The sequence below is a fragment of the Neophocaena asiaeorientalis genome, unplaced genomic scaffold, assembly GCF_003031525.2.
Source record: "Neophocaena asiaeorientalis asiaeorientalis breed wild unplaced genomic scaffold, Neophocaena_asiaeorientalis_V1.1 scaffold226, whole genome shotgun sequence".
Lineage (NCBI taxonomy): Eukaryota > Metazoa > Chordata > Mammalia > Artiodactyla > Phocoenidae > Neophocaena > Neophocaena asiaeorientalis.
Genome location: NW_020173037.1, coordinates 8,829,695 through 8,854,509, shown reverse-complemented (window position 1 = coordinate 8,854,509; position 24,815 = coordinate 8,829,695). Strand labels below are relative to the sequence as shown.

The 24,815-nt window shown below is 38.4% G+C and overlaps 1 protein-coding gene across 1 annotated transcript in view; it reads right to left on the bottom strand.

Moving 5' to 3' along the window:
• Positions 1-24,815, bottom strand: part of NKAIN3 (sodium/potassium transporting ATPase interacting 3) — a 333,800-nt gene that overhangs the window by 227,631 nt on the left and 81,354 nt on the right. The window contains 2 exon segments of the mRNA XM_024742568.1: positions 10,062-10,142; positions 18,665-18,802. Coding sequence (XP_024598336.1) covers positions 10,062-10,142; positions 18,665-18,802 — 219 coding nt within the window.

The window sequence follows — 24,815 nt, the reverse complement described above, 5'->3', positions numbered from 1 at the left end:
TGACTAGATATTTTAAGATCTATTCTCCTAGCAACTTCCAAATATACAATATAATATTAACTATAGTCACCATGATGTACATTACATCCCCAGGACTTATTCATCTTTTAATTGGAAGTTTGTACCTCCTGACCACCTTCATCCATGTTTCCAACCCCTCACCCCCTGCCTCTGGAATCCACTAATGTGTTCTCTCTATCTGTGAGTTTGTTTCTTTAGATTCCACATGTAAGTGGTATTACTCAGTATTAGTCTTTCTCTTTATTTCACTTAGCATAATGCCCTCAAGGACCATCCACGTCCCCTCAAACGGCAGGATTTCCTTTTTCTTCGTGGCTGAGTGATATTCCTATAAAATACCACTTTTTCCTTAACCGTTAATCTGATGATGGACACAGGTTGTTTCCATGTCTCGGCTACTGCAAACAATGCTGCAATGAACATGGGGGTGCAGATATCTTTTCAAGAAAGTCATTTAATTTCCTTTGGGTAAATACCCAGAAGTAGAATTGCTAGATTATATGGTAGTTCTATTTTTAATTTTTTGAGGACCCTCCATACACTTTTCCATAGTGGCTGTCTCACACCTTGATTTTAGACCATTGGGACTCATGTCTGATTTCTGATCTATAGAAGAAGGGTAAGATTTGTATTCTTTTAAATGTAAGATTTGTATTCTACAAGTCACTAAGTTTGGGCCTGCTTCTAAACTGAATTAGCTTTTAAGTAGCCTTTTCAGAAGCCTTCACAATTCTTCTGCTTATATCTTAATGGCCAGAACTTAGATGATCACACCTGTTAATATAAAGGCAAAGGAAATAGTGTTTTAGCACTTGCGCCTCAAACAGGTAGATTTTCCCTGACTCTTGACCAGAAGGAGGGGGAATAGATAATGGAAAATAGCTAGAAATTTCTGCCATCATTTGTTTAAAGAAAGAGTGATTAGATGGATGTAGTTGAACACCTACAAAATTAGGAAAGTGATATGATTTTCATAGAAAGTTATATCTCCCATTTGTAAATTAATTTAGCAAATGGATAGTCTTCCTTTTCTTTTAAGTTAGCTCAATTTCATCCCTCCCCGTCTAACTTTAATCTTAGAAATATATGTTTTTAAAGTTCCCATGCTTTTAGGTAATTAAGAACTACCGATATTCGGATTCCATAAATAAGTTCTCAGAGACCTTGAACCATACCAGCTTCTGCAAGAATAAAGTAGAATTACTTTTTTAATGTCTTCATTTGTTTTCTCAGCTTCATTTCTTATCTGACTGTGAAATATTCCATCTAGTTTCTGAACTAGGCTGAGAGTTCCCAGGAAAAAGCCAAATTTTTAAGGAGTCTAGAGCGCTGGATGCTTCGATGTGCTGATTTTAACAGGCAAGCACACTGACAATTCTAATAAATACAACTGGATACTGTTGCTGTACTTCTCCTGTTGTTCCCAAGTCAGAAAACTGCCAAAGGGGGATCAACGCTGAGGGCTTCCAAGGGGTGGCGGAGGGCTCCCCCCAAATCCTGGACACTCAGATACTTCCTGTGTCCCTCTCCCCTTTAATTACGTCACCCTGTGCTTCTGTTCGGTGGTCTGTGCTGGGACCAGCCTGTTCTGCCTCATCTTCTGGGCAGTCTTTGCTCCAGGCACTTTTCCTCCGATTTCCTCTCTGTCGGCCCTCAAACAGGACATGGGGGGCTGGAATGGCTCCTGTTTCCGGCCTCTCTAACCTGGGCAGGTCCATGCTTGGCAGCCACGCCAGTCAGCCCAGCTGGTGGGCAGACATGACTTGTAAGGAGCTTCACACCAAACGGCATCTCCTTACAAGGACTCCTAAGTTGTCATTCCATCAGCACCTCCCTGCGTCAAGAGAAAGCAAAACACATCTCCATTCCCGCTTCTCATCCTTGACACTAAACTTCTGGCCGATCATTTTCAGTTTTCACATCATTCCCGGCGACCCTGACTGATTTCATCATCCTTCAGTTCCCCCTGAATTCTCCAGCTTACCCTTTCTGAGCCAGGGATCCAGAACTCTCGTGCTGGGGCAGCCAGCAGTCCAGCGCTGGGGTTCCAGCAGCTGCTGTAACCAGCCACATCACAGACTGGATGCACAGATACTTTTAGGGCCATCTGTGTTCAAGGCTCTAACCCAGATCAGTCTGAAGCCTCAGGCCCATAATTCCTCATGCCATCACAGCCACCCAGTGGCTCTAAGAGAAACTTTCTCAGGACAAAGAGAACTTCTGAGATATGATTATTGTTATCTGTGACTTCCCTCCTGCCACTCTCACAGACTACATAGGAAAATTTGATGCGAAGCATTCAGATGACTTGCGTTTGCCTCTCTCTGAGAGTAGTTGTTGAGTAACTGTTATCCTAGGCCCCTCTGTTCCTGCAGGACCCTCCAGCTCAATCTTCATCTGTTATAATGTGACTATGTGGTGCTATTTTATTTCACAGTGGTATATGCTGTTATTCTGGTTTAAAAAGTAAATAAATGCAACTAAATGTGTTTATCTGTCTCTATAATTTTATGAACCGTTGCAAATGTCACCTGAAATTCTTCACCGGGATTGTATTCTTTTTTTTTTGTTTTTTGTTTTTTGTTGTTGTTGTAGTTTTTGTGGTATGCGGGCCTCTCACTGTTGTGGCCTCTCCCGTTGCGGAGCACAGGCTCCGGACGCGCAGGCTCAGCGGCCATGGCTCACGGGCCCAGCCGCTCCGCGGCATGTGGGATCTTCCCGGCCCGGGGCACGAACCCGTGTCCCCTGCATCGGCAGGCGGACTCTCAACCACTGCGCCACCAGGGAAGCTCCCCCCCCACCCCCTCACCCCCGGGATTGTATTCTTAATTGACGTTTCACGACAAAGAGATTGTGTCTTCAGAACAAACTAATTAACACCACAAAAAAATCCAAAATCTTAACGGCATTTACTCATGTTCTATTCGTACTACATATTGTTCTAAAATGATCTTATGTTCAACTGACTGCATCAAAAATTCTGCAGTAGCATCTTTAAATTGCCTTAAAAACACAGCAAAGCATTTGGATACAAGCTGTAAAGTGTGGTTTCTCTGCATATTCCAAAATTAAAAAAAAAATAATGCCTGCATGGAAATTTAGCAGCCAACTTCCATGCAGAATGGCTTAATGTTACATAAACAGTGGCTTAACAAACTTACATCTATTGGAATAATTACAGATTTATTAAAAATATTGTTTTATTAAACTTAGTGGAAGAATTAGCCAATTTGGAGATTGTCACATCAGCAGCAGCTGTTACGAGTGGCTGGAAAAGACTAAGGCTGGCATGAGGTCAAGGATCTCTGCAAACTCCACCATCAGCTCAAGGTTGGTTATAGAAGTTGACTACATCCTGTCTTTTCTCCCTGAGGAGTGGAATCAAGAGAAGGGAGGAGAGAAAGGTATGTAAAGGCTGTAAGCATGGTCAGCTTTGGTGAGAGGAGAACAGGTTTGAATCAGACAGGAGACTAATTTTTTTTTTTTTTGTGGTACGCGGGCCTCTCACTGCTGTGGCCTCTCCCATTGAGGAGCACAGGCTCCGGACGCGCAGGCCCAGTGGCCATGGCTCACGGGCCCAGCCGCTCCGTGGCACGTGGGATCTTCCTGGACCGGGGCACGAACCCGTGTCCCCTGCATCGGCGGGCGGACTCTCAACCACTGCGCCACCAGGGAAGCCCAGGAGACTAATTTTTAATGACCAAACTTGTGCACAGGATCTGTTACCCAGTGTAATAATGAATGGGAATAGGGTTGGAGATGAAATAGTTCGGAGACAGCTTATTCAAAGAAATAAAACCATTTCATGAATATAATCCACTGAGTTGAGACAATAACCCAGTTATTCAATTATATATATATATATATTTTTTTATTTATTCAATTACATTTGCATTGGCTTTGTTCAATGACTCTCATTCTGCAGCAATAAATAGAGTTACTGTTGATCGAATAATACATCCATCTGCTCTTTTGAAAAAACTATTTGAACCTCTACAGAAGGACATAAGATTATCACACAAACTTGTGATTAAAAACTCCAAACACCATCCAGGCCGCAGCAATTACTTAGTTCATTGTGGTTTCTGTATGTCATTGGACTATAACATAGCAGCAAATTGGATTTTTTTAGCAAAGGTTTTCAAAATGTTTGTATTTGATGAAATCTATGAAAATATAATACTGAGTTTAAATGTGCTTATAATTTTCTTTACTGTGGAAAAGAAGCTATGGGAAAAACAATTATCTTACCATACAAAGAACACTGAAGATGCTATTTTCAGAAGTTATGTTCCCTTAGACCAAGGCCAAGGGAAAAAGTATAGTTTAAGTCCTTTGGAATAAGGAATGCATAACTATATTTACACAGCTTTGCTACTTTTTTTTTTGAATAAAAGAACATAATTGCATCACTTAGGTAAAGGACTGTGTAGGAAACAATAAACATTTGCAAGCTTTTGGGTCTCATTTCGCTTCAATGCCCAGAAGCAGATTGTGATGGTTCTTCCTTTATAAATCTTTAATAACTGGATAGATGTCTACCATCACCTCCAATCTCCCATTCCCCCAGTCAATATTACAGACAAAAACATTCTTTCAGGATAGCAGGATAAATATATACTAATATATTAGTTCAGAACATAAAATATTTTGTTATTCCAGTGAACTGAAAGTTTAAGCATTTTTCCAAAGATTCTCATTGATACAGATATGCTATTACTCATGATACAGTAAAAAGGATGTCATTCTTGTAGTTTCGAAAGTAGGCATAGTTTTGCTGGGTTTATTGGATGCTACGCCTCTATCATTTGCTGATACATTATTCTCAAATACAGACATTTTGTATCCTAGCTTCAGCCCTCCATAAACATCATATTTCAAGGTTCTTTCTGAAAAACGTCTGAGGAAAAAATCATCAAAAGGAAAGGATAAATGCAAATGTAATACTCATTGCTAGATTCAGCAAGTTGTATTTACGTAAAGAAAGAAATACACTATGTATCACTTATTTAGTTTGAAACTGCCCACAGAAGAAGAATTCTTTGAAACATAAAAATATTTAGAATGTTTATGACGAATAATGGATGGATTGTAAGCAGCTGAAGGGGATTGGGAGTTCTGTTTCCTATGCAATAACTTCTACACGGAACTCTGAATTGCCTAAACGTTTCCTACTTGAAAGTGCCTGCCCAAAGCCAAAGTTAGTGGAAGAATCCAACCTTGAAGGAAAATGAATCGTGATCAAGAAAGAGATTTTTCCTAGTAAGTACAGAGGAACAACTCAGGCTAGATAATAAGAGTGAGCCTTGAAAAAGAAGAATGATCTCATTGACCCTGCCAGACTGCTCAGGTGAAATATTCAACTGAAGAGTCTCACAGGAGGAGAGAACCCTTGCGAGTGAATGGTGATGATTTAAGTCAAAAGAGGATAAGAAAGTGCTATTATTGCCATTTGGGGAAATGGCTTAAATTTCTTTTTTTTTTTTTTCACATCTTTATTGGAGTATAGTTGCTTTACAATGTTGTTAGTTTCTGCTACACAACAAAGTGAATCAGTATACATATATCTCCATATTCCCTCCCTCTTGCGTCTCCCTCCCACCCTCCCTATCCCACCCCTCTAGGTGGTCACAAAGCATTGAGCTGACCTCCCTGTGCTATGCAGCTGCTTCCCACTAGCTATCTATTTTACATTTGGTAGTGTGTATATGTCCATGTGACTCTCTCACTTCATCCCAGCTTACCCTTCCCCCTCCCCATGTCCTCAAGTCCTTTCTCTACGTCTGCAACTTTATTCCTGTCCTGCCCCTAGGTTCATCAGAACCTTTTATTTTTTTTTTTAGATTCCATATATATGTGTTAGCATACAGTATTTGTTTTTCTCTTTCTGACTTACTTCACTCTGTATGACAGAGCCTAGGTCCATCCACCTCGCTACAAATAACTCAATTTTGTTTCTTTTATGGCTGAGTAATATTCCATTGTATATATGTACCACATCTTCTTTATCCATTCATCTGTCGATGGGCACTTAGGTTGCTTCCATGCCCTGGCTATTGTAAATAGTGCTGCAGTGAACATTGGGGTGCATGTGTCTTTTTGAATTATGGTTTTCTCAGGGTATATGCCCAGTAGTGGGATTGCTGGGTCGTATGGTAGTTCTATTTTTAGTTTTTTAAGGAACCTCCATACTGTTCTCCATAGTGGCTGTATCAATTAAATTTCTTTAAGAATCAAAATACCCACAAATCAGGTACTATGAAAAAAGTGCAGTCATTAAGACACGATATAGAGAAACAAATATAGGTAGTTTTCCTTTTGTGCAAAGGCAACGTGGACGCCAGTACAGAGGAGAAATCAGGAAGGGCTAGTCCATTTCCCCCCCAGGCTTCCTGCCTAAGTTTTAGAAAACCCCTGATCAAAGCTCATGATTAATATAAGTCTACAGAGAATTCCTATACATTCATTTGTTATGTCTAAATTACGCTCATACACAGTTATACACAGTCAGAATTCTAGGAAAATGTGACACACTGAAAATTCTCTAGGATCAGTAATGTGTAAGTTCCATACATCGCTCAGGAAAAGTCAATTAGAAGAAATATTAGCGTAAAGTTTCTACAATTTGGAGTAATCAAAAAGATGCCATAAGTCATCAGCTTAATTTTGGGGCGATTAGAAACAAGTACAACTTGAGTTCTCAACATAACTTGTCTTTCAGTAGCTTTAAATGTAGCAAATGAGTTGGGTTTTCATATTTACATTTTGAATGGCTTCCTAGGAAGAAAAAAATGATTTCAAGTCTTGGGACTTCCAAAGAAGCAGCAATAACTTCCCTTGGTGATCTTAAAGTACAGCATGAAGAACAGTCTTAGTGCCTCCAAAGATGCATAAAGTCCTTCCAAGGGGGGCGGGAGGGACAGCAGGAGAATCTAGCTGCAGAAGCATTTCAAAAACGCTATTTCCATGTTGAAGGAAAGAGTTTAATTAATCGTGTTACAGCTGTGAAGTTAATATGCAGATCTGAGGTCCTATCACAAGGGACTGTTACATACTTTTTAAACAAGTCACTCAGTCCCACATTTTTCTTCCCTTTTACAGCTCTTGCATAGTAATAAATATATGTCCCACAGGTTTGCAGAATGAGGATCCTGATGTCTGTTAATTTCTCAGTAAAGATGATGATGTGGATTGGCAATTATAAAAACCACTTTTTACTGAAACCTCACAATATGCCAAGATCCTTTCTAAGTTCTTTGTATGAATCATCTTAATTCTTTCAACAATCCGATAAAACTAGTGCTGTGGTCTTCCTCACTTTGCAGAAAAGGAAACTGAGGCTCCAGTAGATTATGAAAGTGCAGGCACTTTTGGTCACCTACCCACAGTCATCCTCAACCTCACCATACATGCACACATTCCCATTTCCTTCAAGTTCTGGAAGGTCTGGGGAGAATCAGGACCTTCAAGACCACAGTGACAAAAGTATGATGCCAAGCTGATGGGCAGATAACAGCAAAGGGAAAAATCTGAAGGGCGTGATCAAGAGTCCCCATAATAGGCCAGACGTATGATTGCTCACGGCCAGGCGAGTACACTATTAGATAACGAGAATGGCTCAGTAGTGCCTGTCACTGGAATAACACCTGAATCCATAGAGATGTTGTGGAAATTAATCTGAATCCGGTCTTTTGAGAAAGATTCACCGTTTTAGAATGGACCTTTTGGGCAAAAATCAAAGTAGAGGGAGGCTTCTATTAATCTATCCAAGTGGGTAATTCCAAGAAATGCCTTCATGAACTAGCAGGAGATAGAGGGCTCTAGAAAGTTAGTATATAAACTAGCACACGCGGACGAGGAATATCTTATGAAATGGGGTACAACCTGGAAAAAATGGCAGAGGTGCTTGGGTTTATCACGGGTCCTTAACTCTGCTCTAGTTTTCAGAATAGATTCCCTACAGGCTGGGATTGAGGCTTCCCTGTGGCTAGCCAGCGAGAGGTTACCAGCCTTTGAAACAGTAAATAGAGACCAACAGCATCTCTTTAGGATGCTCCTTTTGGAGTCATCTATCCTATTTATGATCTAGAATAGTTGGTTGACTGCTTAATGGCATTTGAACGGGTAATAAAATGAGTAACTGGGACCACTATACCCATTTTTTTTTAACCTTGAACCCAAAGAAACGAGGAAAAAAAAAATCCTTGACATGCACATTGATATTAGAAAAGCAGTTACAAGAAACAGTTCACAAAGGTTACCTTGAGCCATGGAGGGAAATCAGCCTTTGGGGAACAAATCAATGCTACCATTATTACAGTTTTTAAAAATTAAAAAAAAAATCACATCACAGGATTATTTTGCAGCTTACCTGAGTTACCATATTTGGTAACGATGCGAAACACCAAACAAACCCTGATTACTATATTTATTGGTGAAGCTGGTCCTGTTTTTATATTTCACAGAGACTTTCGGGGTTCAGTACTTTGCCTAAGCGTCCATAGTTTATAAGCACTAAAGACAAGATTTGAATCCAAGACTTATGATTTGAAATTCAGTCCTCTTTCAACACACTGTGATGTAATTCCATGGAACAAATTTCCTCTGGTCTAATTTATTCCAAACCAATTAAAAGAGAAAGAGATAAAAGATGATTTCCACCCCGTGAAATAAAAGTATGACTTAAAATGACCAATCAAATCACGAGTTAGAAAATGCTATGGGTTGAAAAATGCTATGCTTAACTTATTATCCATAATTATTTTATTCATAAAATTGCATTTTAAAATTACTTTATAATCTGCATGTTACAGATGATAACTGGGCACTGATTTAAGTACTTTCTTCTGTCTTAGAAATTAGGTAGAGGTAAAGGTAGATGTTGGTGCATTTGTATGTAACTCAGAAATGTCATTTCTGGTTCCTGAATATATTTGCCAATGTGAGAAAATGATGACAAGTTCTAATTATAAAGTTATTAGAGTGTAGAACAAAGAGTAACCACCTCTGGAGGTTCTGGAGAAAACGCTTCAGAGATATTCGCTGCTTGGCTAAATCAAAAATTCTTTGTTAGCGTATGGACGTCAGTGGAGCCTAACAATTCTAAAAGCCTCTGTGTTGGTCAAGGCAAATTTTCTGAGATCTAAACCACAAATGCTCCTTAAAGAAAATTTGAGACTATCATACAACAATAGAATGTTTGCACAAATATAGCTGATAACAAGAAATCTAGAAGATAGATTACAGCTTTCTTATTCTTTTTGTAATTATACTGTTAGGTTTCTTCTCTACGATTTCAAGTGGGAACTGTGCTGGTTTATAAGAAAAATGCTTAAGAAACATAACTAGAAACTTAACTAGAAACTTAACCCAAGATGCTCTTCCATTTGGATGGTAATCAAAAGATGATTCTGCAAGAGTCATAATGAAAATTATGTGCTTTGCTGACATGAGTTCTAGACAGACAGAAATAATATTTCTATCATGTTGCATCAAGACAATTCTTTTCTGATCAGGATTTCACAATAGGAATCACTGCACTGACGTATGTAGCTGTCAGTAAACGTATGCTCCATTTACTATAATGAGGATTTCCTTCTCTGACAAACTTTATTTTTCCGGAATTAATATTCAAGCAAAGATAGCAATTTGCTATTCATATTTGTTACATTTACATCTTAGTCAATCCCTTTTCCCATTTCAAACACAAGAATGTTCAAAGCCATTTTTCACTTAACATATGAGGCTGTGGTCACTGGGACATTAGGCCTTTTTAAACTGGACATGAGGATACACTGATAGCTGAGTTCCACGACAGCTTAGCAAACTAAATCATAAGGCCATTGTTTCAGAGTTTCATTGTATTAACATGTTCCCAAGGTTATTCTTTCTAATGGTATCCAAACTCTTTTTTGATTAGTATCCCATTTGTAATGTTGCTTAGATTACTGTATACATATATATATTAGTATTCCATTTGTAATGTTACTTAGATTATTTATTCTTTTTAAAAGTGTACTTTAAAAGCATGATGGACTTACCTTAGAGAGCCCACCTACTTCCAAATAGAAGCAGATAATGAAAACATTCCAGGTGACCCAGAGGGCAGTCCATACTGTATACTGGAAAGAAAGGGGCGGGGGGGAAGAAAGAGAAGAAAAATGTGGAGATGAAAGGCATGCATACTAAATAAATCGATAATAAAAATGTCAATAAGTGTGTCTTCTGGGAAGAAACAGGGCACGCTCAGAAAAGAATGCTCCTTATGTGGTCCCCTAAGATCTCTAGAAATTAAAAATCCAATAGTTTCTACTGCTTTAAGTAGATGCCAATAAAAGTAGATTTATTTTTACAGTGCTTTGCTGGCTTGCAGTTGCAAGTTAAATCCAAGCTCTGATTTGATTTGTTTTCTGACTACCAGCTTTTCCAAGGGACACAATTATGCAAATTTTCTGGGGGCTATCTAGCTAGCTAGCTAGCTAGCTATCTTTTAGTTACAATAATAAATCATCAAAGGTTTAGGAATGCTAGTCACAACCCTTCACTTCCATATCCCTGAATGAGGATCATGTTTGAAAATGGATGTATGGAGTAAAATTAACAACCTTTCAACTGCTGGACTATTTTATTGAGTGGAGTGTATGTCCCTACTATAATGATAGAATATAATGTGATTATGTAAAATAATTTTTTAAAAGCACACAAGTTCTAATTATGGTAGGATTAATAAGTAAATCCTACTTATTAATAAGTAGGATTAAGAGTGAGCAAATAAGCAACATATTTCCATAATGGGAAAATACCTTCCAATCACAACCAAAAAACTCTAAACATGCCAGCCTTATTGATTAATTGGTTTTATTAATGTATTATGTATTAGGAAATGCCTTCCTCAAGAGTATTAGTCAGACTGAATTAAGGTAGCCTTAGATTAAGACTCATCAACAGAGAGGTCTTAGGGCTCTATTCATCCAGTCACTTTCTTAGTCAGACAAAGACACTGAGGTCTGGAAAACTGACATATAGGACGGCTTGGATGACTCAGGATGGAACTTACCATGGCAACACAATGAGTAGATCAAATACAATGGTTTGCTCATTCATTTTATTGTACTGCAAAAATCTATGAATTCGTAACTTCTTAAACAGGCATACTAATTAAATTATTGCTTTCTATTGTTAAATTAAGATAAATGTTGAAATAACTTATTAGCTATTGTTAAATTAAGACAAATATTGAAATAATTTATTAGCTTCTTCTATGCTCTGCCAAATAACAGACTTATGAATTTTAGACACTGTATAAAATAGCCATGATCTTATTACAAACCTTATCAGAAGCTTTTAAACTTTTTCTAAAATTCAATTTACATTTTGTATCTTTGTCATTTATGATTTTTTAAAAGAATAATACATTAAAAAAAAAGAATAATACATTTATAATAATGAGTTAAGGCTCCAAAATCACTGGAAATTTAGAGGAGTTGGAAAATATGTTAAAAAGTTAACATAGGTTAAAATATATATTTAGGCTTTTGGTCGTTGCCGACATTGTTGACCTGATACCTTCTGCTGGCAAAGCCTTCTAGTGTGAGTGGGTTTAGATGTTTCCTTAAAAATGCACCAAATGCACTGAAATGCATTTTTCTGAACCACAAAATATCCCCATGAATATTGAAAATAGCTAATCTACATTCTCAATGTTTACTTTTTGCAAACTGATAAAGTCACAATAACCACAACACATTTTAAAGATGCTGCTAATCAGATGGCATCTAGTATCTGATATTTTTCATTCTAAATAAATATAATTATGGGTATATTTGAGTGACAGAGTAATGCAGACCACTAATTCAGGAGGAAAAAGCCAGTGATAAAGGTTAAGGGAAGGACATAAAATAAAGCAAGACTAAAGCAAGAAAATGAACTGAATTAACTGTAAAACCACGTGATTCTTAATGATTCGGACTGCAAGCCTAAACCTGTAAGTATTCTTTTAGAAAAGTAAATCAACTCATAGTTATAAAAAACACATAATAAAAAATTCTACTTAAAATCATAGCACAAGCTTAGTGATTGAAGTGTATTCTGATCCCTCACAAGTTGTACTATTGATGACACTTTCAAACACTCAAAGATACAATGATCAGGCTGAGTAGATTCCAGCCGTCAGCTCCGAAATTCCTAACAAGAGTTACTCCGCTGCTTTCTGCGTTCCTGGTACTGCGATAAGCACCTTCCACAGATTAAGTCATCTAGCCATCACATTAATACCAAGGTAGAGAGGAAGTCATCTGATCACCCAGTTAGTGTCAGAGTTGGGATAGGCGCTCGGGCAATTTGACTCCAGAGCCGGGGTGCTTGGGCATTACATGACAGTCTTCATTTTAAAAGATCTTAGGAAAAGGACTACAGATTAATTTGCAAGTTAACACTTCCCCCAATTCTATAATTTATCAAATAACCAATTCATCAGATTACCAGTTTTCCAAAAATTCATTCACATATATTCTATAACTGGTTATGTTTTTGAAATGATTTCTTCTGTATTTTGCTATTAACGTGTCCTGTGTTATATAAATACGTAGTTTTTTAAAAAGCAATATTGTAATTTTCTTTATTCTAATACACTGGTTTGTTGAGAACAAAGAATACTTGTACAGTTGAATTTTGGATTGTCATGAGATGGAAACCATATACCTCAATGTGCACCTGAGACTCAAGTCTGCACGCAGAGGTAAGAGGAAAGGATTTTAGCAACACGAATAACACATCCAAAGGAATTTTTCCTAAGCAGAAAGTATTAGAACCACATATGGTATAAGACACTGGCTATCCTCCCTCTCTTCTTTTTGATGTGGGTTAATTTATTTATAATGCAACTGAAACTAGAATAAAGAGATAAACTACATTTTTAACAAATACCTTTTGGTTATCATGGAGTATGCCTACAAGCTCAGACAGCCACATAGATACACTTGAAGTACAGAAGACTTAACTTCTCAAAGTAAAAAAAAAAAAGAAATCACTCTGTATAATTATCTATCCATCTATTTACCCATCATCTATTTATCTAAGTCTAATCTATCAACCTATTTATCTATCCTACTTTGCTTATGTTCAGTACACATATTTTAAATCCTAATTTAATTAGACAATGCCCATAAAGATGGAAAAACATCTATGTGTTCTCTGTGGCTTCCTGGATATTGCATAGTTTTATGAAGGTATTTCAGCATTTTTTAATTGAAATGAACTTTAGCAGTCTCCCAGCCTATTTCTTTCTCATAGAGCAATTAGTCCATAACATAAATTATTTTTACTTCCTGAGCTTGTTTGTTTTCCAATTACCAGGAAGGCCACTCATTCATTCACATGTGTATCAATCAGATACAATATTATACTCAATATGTTAGATTCACTCAAAAAAAAAGTAGTTTCCTTGCTCACCCATTGTTCTAATAGTTTCTGGAGTTTAGTATTCATGTCCAGGGGGAAATAAATCTGAGACCGCTGAATGGAAACCTAATACTCTTAACTGCCATGTTGAGCAGTAACTCTGGAGGGAGATTTATGATGACATAGTAGGGATATTTCCCTCTATAACAATTCAAATGAAAGCAAGTTGCAGTTCTTTGGATGTGGACATTTGTATAAAAGTCCAAATAGCTAACGTATGGGCCTAGCATACTTACTTGGCTTTCTTTTTTTAATTTTTAAAGGAAGCTTTCAGTTACTTTTAATTCCTATGTTAATCTTTATTCAAAAACTGTCAAGTTAGCTAATATTTCTGCATTTAAATTAATGTAAAACCGCTTGATTAAATTATTATCCATGAAATGATAAGGATTTAAATAATTGTAGAGCAGAATCTCTTTCTAGAATTCGTAAGTAAGATTTTAAAATATTTGACATAGGAGCAAAGCAGACAGGAGTAAACAGCTGATTCCAGAACGGTACTTTTTATGACTGTTAAATATGACTTAGCCCACACTCTGCTTCATTTTGTCTACAGCCAAGGAAACACAAAAGTGCATTCAAATGCTATGATTACACTTGGCATCCCTAATATATATATCCCACCTTGTACCTTAGCTAAAATAAATTTGAATCAGTGAAAGAGTACCATATGACGAAGTTGGTTTTATGTTCTAAAAATAAATGTAGAAGTAGTAAATTGTACCTTCTCAGCAGTGATGGTAACCAAAGGGGAATTATCTCTCTTTCATTTTGTGATTCGGGTGAATTTTTCTAACAGTCTTTGCAATGGGACCTCCTCAAGACAGTGTCAGGGGCCCACGATGTTATATTTATTAGAAAAAAAATAAGTCAAGGAATAAGTCAGCTAATGGTAGGTGCAGGCAGAGCAGCACATACTACTTTATCTTATAAATCCTGGTGTTCAGATTGAAAGAAGCGAGGCAGTAAGGCCAGCTTCTTTTGCAGAACTATTGTTGCTATGTCCTGAGATAAGAAATCACCGTCTAGTCCATCCAGTAAAATAATTTCATCCAATGACCTTTAATTAATTTACTATTTGTTTAATCAAGTATTAAGCATCTCTAAAGGCCCATGCACATCAGGATAACTTAGAATACAGCCATGGACAGGCACCGTCGGCCTGCCAGGAGGACACTGTTTTTTTGTAAATTTTTATTGGAGTATAGCTGCTTTACAATGCTGTGTTAGTTTCGACTGTACAGCAAAGTGAATCAGCTGTACATATACATATACAGGAGGACACTGTTGAATGAGATGAGACGGGCCTGGAAGCAAGGACGGCAACCGTGTAGAGAGATAGAATAGTGTCACCAGGAACTATGGGTGCAGAGAGGAAGAGGCACTTAGCCTGGAGGGGGGGTGGCCAGAGAAGGCTCTTAAAGGTGACTATTCAGTTGAAGAATTATTAAGATTTTTCCAAATGGGTAAGGAGAATAGGGTGTTCCAGAGAGCAGGTGCAGTATATATAAACCAAGGAGGCAAGAAACAGCACGTGGTCTTTGGAAAACACGAATCAGTCAGCACGTCTGGCACGAGGTGGGAAGGCAGGGGATGCGAGAGAGATAAGTAACGAGCAGTTTTTGTAAGCTCTGATTTCCACCCTGAGGAGTCTGAAATTTGTCTGTAGACACTGGAGAGCTTGCTCTACGTGTCCCTTTACCTTAACCATTTTCATAAGGGTGATCAATTCTTTAAATTCAGCCGTGATAAACCCTGTTTGTTTTAAGAAATGGCAGGACCCTACCCTCTGTGTCTTGGTGCTCCAAAATGTCTGCTAGCTTGAAATGGATTCTATTTAATTGGCACTGCTGGTGACTGTTTCAGCCAATAATGGAGGCCAAGTTCGAGAGAAAAATCTCCTACAGTCAGAAATCTCTTTCCCGCTCAGTGAGAAGTTAGTTTGGATTTTGGACCCAGGTCTCCGCTCAGTGCCGTTGAGAAGTGGGTGCCTTGGAGGCATCCCTTGATTAGTGTGACATAGGCCATATTCACTTCCAGGCTTTTTCATACCAGAATTAATTGGTGGCCTGGAGACCACCAATTGTGGCTTCGAACCAAAGTATTCATGAAAACAGCTCAGGGATGAGCTACTCGTGGCGTGGTAAAGATAATGTGCAGTAGCCACTTTCCCCATAACGAGGCACCCTTGATAATCTTCCCATTAAAGGCGCCCTCTGTGAACAGATTTCCCATACGCATTGACTAACGATTCTTCAGCATTTCTCCCAAATAGATACTTTACACCCATGTTAGAATAAGAGTTCATCTGGAATCCCACAGAGGTATCAACATTCTATGATCAGCTGAGGAGGTAAGGCAGGATCGTTTCCAGTGTCAAATCTTGTATTGACAGTGACAGCACATCATCTGGAATGTGATAGTGGAAGCAGAGCACAGATCGTGATAACGCAACTCCAGAAACCTAACAACAGCACCCGTTTCTGCCACTTCCTCTGGCTTCCTTGGATAAGTCACTTAACCTCTCCTTAACTCTTGCCTCATCTGTAAAATTAGGGATGCTAATACATACCCATAGGACATTTGTGAAGATTAAACCAAATGACATGTTGGCATGGACAGCTTTCCTGACAATTCATTGTTTCCTTTCTCTCCCCTTCCCGGGAGAGGGTCTTGGATGAGAGAGTAAATAAAACAATAGGGATTTGGCTGGCGTACACACCAAGAGAAAATCAAGATGAGCAAAAACGTAGATTGTTTGTCTTACAGACATTTTTCTTTGAAGATTCTGAAAGATCTAAATCTTCCTCCTTCAACATGCAGGAGGGAGAAGCGAAAGAAGGAAGTGAGGAAAAGATACCAGACAAAGAAGTGACCCCAGTCCTATCGCAAGAGGACGCTAGGAACCGGCAGGGAACTAGATGGGGAAAACAATAGGTATTTATTGAGCACCTATGACATTGCATGTTCGCATGTAGGTCCTCAGTGAATGCTTAACGAGGGAATGGGACCTACTGATATCGACATCCTACTGTGTGCCCTGTGGTGCTTCCTGCCCAGAACCCGCTTCGGTCCCCTCTACCCTGGTGAACTCACACTCACACTGCAGATCTCAGCTCCACAGTCACACCTGCAGGCTCAGAGGGATCCCTCCATGATACATCTACTGCAGGCTCAGAGGGATCCCTCCATGATACATCTACTGCAGGCTCAGAGGGATCCCTCCATGATACATCTACTGGCACAACGTGCTCCTTTTTAACACTTGTGACAGTTGCAATTTAACGTTTATGTGGATGATTATCTGATAAAACCCACTTGCCCTCCCTAGACTGTAAGGTAAGTACCCAGGAGGACAGAAAACACGTCTGTCTGTATTTGCTCACCTTGTTCCCCGCACTGAACACAATGCCACACACAGTGTAGAAACCCAATAAATAGGAATGAATATGTAAAAGAAAAACGCAAGGAAGAAAGTTAAGAAAAAACAGATATCGGGGAAGAAGGAGGGGGAGAAAGGAAGGAAGGAAGTAGGGATTGTGAGACCAGTTTCGTCAGGTGGGGCAGCCCAGAATACTCTTAGACTTTATCCTGCTACGAGTTAGTGAAGGGTTTTAAGCCAGCGATTTAGAAAAAGTACAAGGGACACATTAACAGGGAGGAAGCAGAAGGCAAGCAGGGAGTCCACGCGCAGGAAAGAGACTGCAAAGCCTCGACCAAGGCAGGAGCTGCGTGAAGAGTGTGTAGAGCTCATGTGGCGAGGGTAGAAGCACTAGGACTAGATACGTCACTAACGTGTACAGACAGCTTCATCCCATAGAGGCCACTGGCTTCACAGTCACCTGGAATTTTGTGCTTCAGCAGAAAACAACGTCACACAATGACAAGCCTGTACTAAGTCAAAGTGCTCTGTGTTCAAAGCAACAAACTAGAACATAGAATCCAATAATAGTTTGCTATTATGCATATTAAAGTCTCTTGAGCTGCAAGTCCATGTCTGTGAAACACCTTTTTAGTAGATCACACAGTGGCTTAGCAGAGGCTATCTTTCAGGGAAGAAGAGTAAAGCAGGGATTGTTTAGCCCCTGCAGTCAGCTAAGTGACAGAAATGTTCCAGTGTGCCTGGAGCGGCAATTTTGAGGGCAGAGTCTGTGCTGTGGGCTGGTTACCTTCACCTCTGTGTGATATGATGAAAGATACCCAAAAGCCAATTTTGAGATGCAAACAGAGAATTGAGGCACTTATAGAAAAACTTACAACTTTTTTCTTTTTCATAGGTGTGACTGGATTAAACCAAAATGCAAAGATGGCATATTTTTAAGTCTATAGTTTTCTTCTAGTGAGGCAATCATCGCATTACAAGAAAATATTTACTAATTCTGCTGAACATGGTATATTTATTCAGGCTCAATGAGCATTTTAGAGTATGTCACCCCTCATTACAATTCCTTATACATGCTTGGTATTTCTGACAACCTTCTTATACATGTAGCCCAAAATATTCCCCTCTTTTTACACTGAAGAAATCTATTACTGGAAATAACTTCCAGTCAGTTGCGGAGCACAGAATATCCCTTATTAAATTTCCCTACAATGGAGGGTGTGTTGACCATGTATGTCATAGTTTGGAGAATGGATTTATGTTTCAAATTTATCTTACCAAAGTGGAGAAATGTTCAGTAATATACAGTATGCAATACCTTAAAGGGTGAGTACTAAATAAATGCACATGCATTTGTAATGTCTTATGTCCATTAAAATTAAATTGTATTATTGCTATCAGTTAGTAAACAGTTATGGCTAGGTCGGTTGCTTTTTAGGGTTAGGGACATATGCCATTGACATGATAGTTAATGTACATTTATATCTCATCTAACACCAAGACCACAACCAGTCCTACTCCATCCAAACCACATCTTAAATTTCCTTGTGAAACTTGATTTCAATTACACTGTGAGTCTCACTGTGCAGCTCACGCTTACAGTCACGTTGCTTTGCTTTCATTGTAAACGTTCACTGAGTCTTCTTTCTCCCAGGTAATCATCTCTCAACAGAATTCAGTAAGGAAGGCCAGAAGGGCCAAGCCACGTTATATCAAAGGGAACAACTTAAATGATTTATTTCCTTCTTCTCCTAACAGTTTTGCAGTGTTTATATGAAAAGACTTGGTAACAATAAGACTTACCACCACGATATAGCGAGGTCTGTACTGAATGGTTCCAAACAGACCCAATATGACGACTATTATATGTAGAAAATTTCCAAGGATGGGCGCCCACTGGAAGCCGAGGAAGTCAAAGATCTGCCTCTCTAATGCTGAGAGCTGCAACAAAGCAGAGAGAGTCCATGAGCATCTAACCCAAGCACCAGCAGACCATTTTAATCTTGGTTTCACAGCTGGAGAAGGCTGCAGTCAATTTGAATCGCAGTCACAGACACCAGCATCACTAAGACTGTGGTGCCCATTTCATGTACTGCTTTACGCAACTTCTCTCAGAAAACATACTAAGATAACTTTGAGTATTATGACTTCAAGTGTTCATAGACTTGGAGAGCTAGAGATATACTCCTGAAATCATTTTCTATAGTAGCAAATCCAGGCAACATTTTATGATACCATATTTTATCATATTAACTTATCATTATTTTTAGTAAATTATTGGCTTAGTATAACGTACTCAGAACAGTACCTCCAGGCTTGCAATGCTAGGACTATTATTATTTTGGAAAAAACCGAAAACAATAACAAAAGCTACCCATCTGGGCCTTCCTGTGTGAAACATGAATTATCAAATCTTCTGTTCTTTTTTTTTCCTTTCTTTAGATTGTCATTGATTATAATGACTAACCACTTTTTCAAAATGAAGCTTATTTATTTACTCTGGGTTTACTTACTTACTTACATTAATGATAATAACTCCTTCTTCAAAACGAGCTTACTTATTTACTGTAGTCCTAATCTAAAACTAGAGTTACATAGTTCCTTTGAACCATATTTTATTGAGATAATATATTAAATGAATTTTATACAGTCCAGTGAATGCCAACGATGTCATTATCATGTACAAATGATATTTATTGCATTTTATATCTAAAAATTTTATAATTCTGCCTGTTGTATTTGGACACAGATCTTACACGTTTCAAGCATTTTTCTACATTTACTTTGATAAACTAGTATTTCTAAGAAAATGATCCCACGATTAACCATACTGCCAGCAAAAGAAACTGCAGATTTGAAATGAAAATGGTACCCTAGGTATTTTTCTAGTTATGTGGCAGGTGTATGTCTGAATAGCTTTAATTTCCTTGGACATAAAGAAATGTCCTCTCTCCAGTAAGCTGAATTTACCTTGGTTTAGATTCACCTTCAGTAAGTTGTGGAGGAGAAGAGAAACGAGCAAATACCTAAAGACACCCACTCCGAACAACATTCATTTCATGGGTATTTCCTGATCATCAAGTGATTTGTCACCATTCCCTGCACTCACAAAGTGGAAGATGCACAGAAATGGCTAAAACACAAAATAATCAGAGCAAGGTAAGAAGCAGCACAGTGTTTTCAACCCCTGCTTCTCTCTGCTCGTGACTCTAATTAGTTCCCAGGAACCTTTCCCTAAAAACGCAGCATTTTATTTATTGGCCCATCAGTGATGTACATATGCAGTTTTTTATGTCCAACAGGATGGATGTGCTCAGAAAAAACCAAAAAAGTCCTGAAGAGCAGCTGTGGGCAATTCATCCTGAAAAGCAACCCTATTTTAAAGCTGTCATGCATCACAAAAACCTTTAAAGTGAACGTTTCAAAGAGAGGAAACCCCATTTTCTTTTCTGTCAGAAGATACATGGATAGCATTCTCCTTTATGATATTAAAGAAAACACACACAATGAAAGGGAAGCCGAATTAACACCACTGATTAGAAAATCTGCAGTTTTTATTGGACACACCCCGTCTCTCTACTTATTGATATTCATTTTCTGATAACTTAAAATGGATTTATAGTGACTTGAAATAAAAGCACAAATAAAAGGCCATAAATAAACAATAAACAAATGCGGAAGAGACCATATCAAGGGTCAGGCAAGGGGCAGCTAAAACAACTATACAAACCATGAAAGCTAGATTTGAGTGCTGTATTTTAAAGTCAGCTAGTAAGGGGCAGCTAAAACAACTATACAAACCATGAAAGCTAGATTTGAGTGCTGTATTTTAAAAAGTCAGCTAACAATGACAAAAGGCCCTTCAAAAGTAAACAAATTACCATTGCATTTGGTATTAATTACTTTATCTAATTTCCACTTTCAGCTATTAAGTCATTTAGTTTAGAGGCAAATATATTCTCTCTCAATGTCATCATTAGTGATACCACTTTTTGCCTTAGAGCTTGATATTAATAATGATGACCTAGAGCCACAGAATGACATTAAATAATATCCAGGTTGCTTTGTTAACTCAAAAAGAAGTATGAATATATTTTAAAAACATCTCTGTCAAAATGGTCTCATCAGTGATGTGCTCAAGCTGCTGTAGCTAGCCGGGGAGCATGGATCAGGTACATCTCTTTCCAACTCCACAGTCAGTGACTTCAAGTTTTGGGAACTTGACATTGGCCATTATATTTACAACATGGACATCAGGAAATGCTAAAAAAAACCAAGCTCTTGTTTATTTGTTATGAGAGCCTATGGTAAAATATTTATCTCTACACCACTGAATATGGCACCTAGAAAACAGTGCTTCTAATTCAGGAGAGCAGTGAAAGGCGGAGTGATCAAATGTGTGATGCAGCATCAAAAGGAAACATCTGGTCCAGATGAAAGCAGAGGACGGAGGGCTCTGCGGAGACGCCATAGCAAAGAAGAGAATGAGGGAGACATTGGGAGAACTTGAGGTTTAAATAAAGGGAGAGAGTTCAAGAAAACAAAAAGGCAAGGAGACACTCAGAGAAAGCAAAATTAACCTGTCACCAGTTTAAAACAGAACAGGAAGCAGTGGCCTAAAGAACAATAGGATCATTTCTAAGTAAAAGGTCAAGTAGGTTAAGACTCTGGGAGTTATAAGAATATGATGGAAAAGAATATGTATCTTTTCCTAACAAGTTAAAAAACGAAGGCAACCAGAATCTTAGTAAAAAGGAAGAGTAGAAGGGAGAAGAAGGGAGGAAGGAAGGAAGGAAGGAAGGAAGGGAGGGAGGGAGGAAGGAAGGCAGTGAGGGAGGAAGGAAGGAAGGGAGGGAGGGAGGAAGGAAGGGAGGGAGGGAGGGAGGGAGGATGGAAGGGAGGGAGGGAAGAAGGAAGGGAGGAAGGGAGGAGACCAAATCATTGATGCAAGGAAAGTATGGTTCAAAAATACTAACAAAAAAAATACTAACAAAATTAAAATTGGGCATGACTTTGAACGTAAATATGAAGAGGCCATTGAAACATTCTCCCTGAGTGGCATGGGGCTGGCAACACTGGAACTGTTAAGGACAGAAATGTAACCCTAGATCATACCAGGGCTGCATGAAAATTATCCCACACTCATTGCAATGGGAATGTTGCTTATTGGCTTGTAACTTTCAGAATCCAATTGTAGAAAGCTTGGAAGTCTTCATTATGATTATGGAACAAAATGTAAGTATAACCTGACCATATAAAGTATATCTAACAGAACTTGGGAGAGACTGAATGTTCTATATAAATTCATGAGTATGGCAAGGAAAAGGGGGAGTGTTCTCAAATTCTTCCTGGAGGGTCAGGCATTTCCTTTTATCAGGCTCCAAGGTGAAAATATTTCCTATAAATATATGAATCATTAACTACATCCTGTATTAACCACACATACTCCCAAGAGCTCAAAAAGTGTCCCTATTTCCTTAGTATGCCCAAGCAACATAGATAGAGACAAACAGGGGCACCTTTAAAATGCAGTAACTTTCTTATCGATCCATATGTTATGTTTACTACTTCACACGGTGTTTTGCCTAAAAGCTCATAATGATTACAAATGGTGAAAATTTACACTTAATTAAAGAGCTATAAAAGCCCTAGATGACCAAACATTTTCCCGGTCATTTACTTAGGTTGGATCTACACAATATGCTTCTGTCCAAACAAAAGCTGGGTAAGAATGTTCATTCCTAAGAAGTGAGTACTCTTGGAGGTTGAACTTCACCGTGACCTGCCTTTTCCTTCCATTCCCCTGGGACTTTTCTCTGCTCACTAGAATCGGACACAATTAAAAAAGATCAAAACAGGGTTACTCACGTTAGTGGAATCGTAGGAAAGTATTTGATCAAACCATGGTTTCCTAAAAGACTGTGGAATTAAAGCATACTGTATGACTGATACTCTCTTCTATATAACCTGTACTCTAGGAATTCATGAGGTAAGTATTTTACAACCATGAAGGACTGAATCTTTCCTTAAAGAGGGAATTTAAAAGCTCTAACATTCCTACTGGCTAAATTGACACATCCCAGGTCATTTCAAATAACTTTTGGGTATTAGAGGAGGTTTCTTTATGCCTGGAAAGTCCGTGTAGCCCTCAGCTCTGCCACCATCATCCTTGCTTCATTTGCTCTAGAGTCTCATAGCTCCTCAATCCCAGTGGACTTTTCAAGCTTGCGGTTGATGATGCCAAACTTCTGTGTTCACAGACCTGGCCTAGGCCAAATTACGATCTTGTATTTTAAGCCGTAATTTGTGAATATGTTTTCATGGCTCTAAAAAAATAAACAGAAGGATCAGTAGCATTTGTATCAGGAGCCTACCCATAGAGATGTGCCACGAAAAATCCTAATAACTCGCAGATCTACCACTACATTAAAGCAGGTGCTATTTTAGAGAAGTTTCCCTTGTCTATAGACAGAGATAACCAAGCCTTAGGGTGTTCACAGACTTCGACGGATCCAGGAATTCTAGATATGGCCTGTTCATGATTTGGTTTATCCAGTAAAGATAGCAATTGTGTTAAGGGCTTCACAGTTTCTGCATGGTTTTGTACTATTTTTGGTAGCAGTGTTAGAAGGCAAAGTCTATTATTCCAGTGAAACCAGTAACCAGTCATTTAGTGAAATGAATAAAGTCTAACTAATCAAGTCTAGCAGACCCTCCCCAGTGGCCTGAATGACCACGAGTGCATATGTAGCTGGGGAAGGTGGAACCACAGGGTTTGGAGGAGTATTTTCCTTGATGCCAAGTGTGATTGTTGAAGTTTGTTCCTTGAATTAGCTTTACTCAGCAATTGTCTCCAGAACATCTGAAAAGGCTTCTTGAATTCTGTCTATATATTCTGAGTCCCTGTATTTCAAGGAAATTGAATGGGCGTTTCCTACCCTTACAACTCAATCATGAGGATAGAAGCTACTTGGTCATGTAAACAATTTTTGGAAATCAGACACATGTTGTGATGCTATTTTTTGAAGAAATAAGGAGCTGTGGGTACCATATCAAGGAAAGTTTCCTGTTTAAAAGGGAACAGATATTGCACTGCACATGGACAGATTTATGGAGGCTGATGAGCTGAAAGAGGCACGTGAAGGGCATTTAAGAACTACAGATTCACTCGGGAAAGTTCTTTAGTGTATTTCATGCATCGAGTCCTATCAACTGGTAGAATGACAACTATTTCACCAACTTCTTAGTATGTCAGAGAATAAGCTACCGAATTTTAAAAAGTGCTCTAAAGCCCAAGAGAATAGTAATACTATGAATGGGACATTATTTAACACTTACATTTTCCCATATTTATTAATCTAATTTGATGCTAAAAAAACAAGATAACTATTATTATCTTTATATGAAGAAGCTCAGAACAATCATCTAATTAGCATCAGAGATCAGACTAGCGTCTTTATGTCCTGATCCTATATTATTTCTACCATACTACCCTGAAATCATGCAATAAAATGCACACCGTTTAATGAGGTTAATTCTGAAATAAGCTCCATCGCAAGAGATAGAAATAATATAGGAAACATAGTGCGCTGTTTCATGATTTAGTCTTCCTTCCTCCTACCCCTGGATTTCTAAGTGGAGCAATCCCTCTCTCTGTCTGTCAGAAGAGGCAAGTTGCGTTTTCCAGAAACTTAGTTTCTGTGCTATCTCAGGCAAGCTTCAGTTTCTTCATCAAAGGTAGATAATAGTCATCTTACAGTGGAATATTAGGATACCCACGTCAAGCACTTTTGATGGTGATCGATAAGTGCTAACAGCTGTGTATTCGTTTACTGCTGCTCTTTGAATGACCTGACAAATTACTCAAACTTATAGAAGTATACTACCTTCTGTAGTTCAGAAGCCGAAACAAAAATGGGTTTTGTTGCACTAAAAGCAAGGTCCTGGGAGGCAG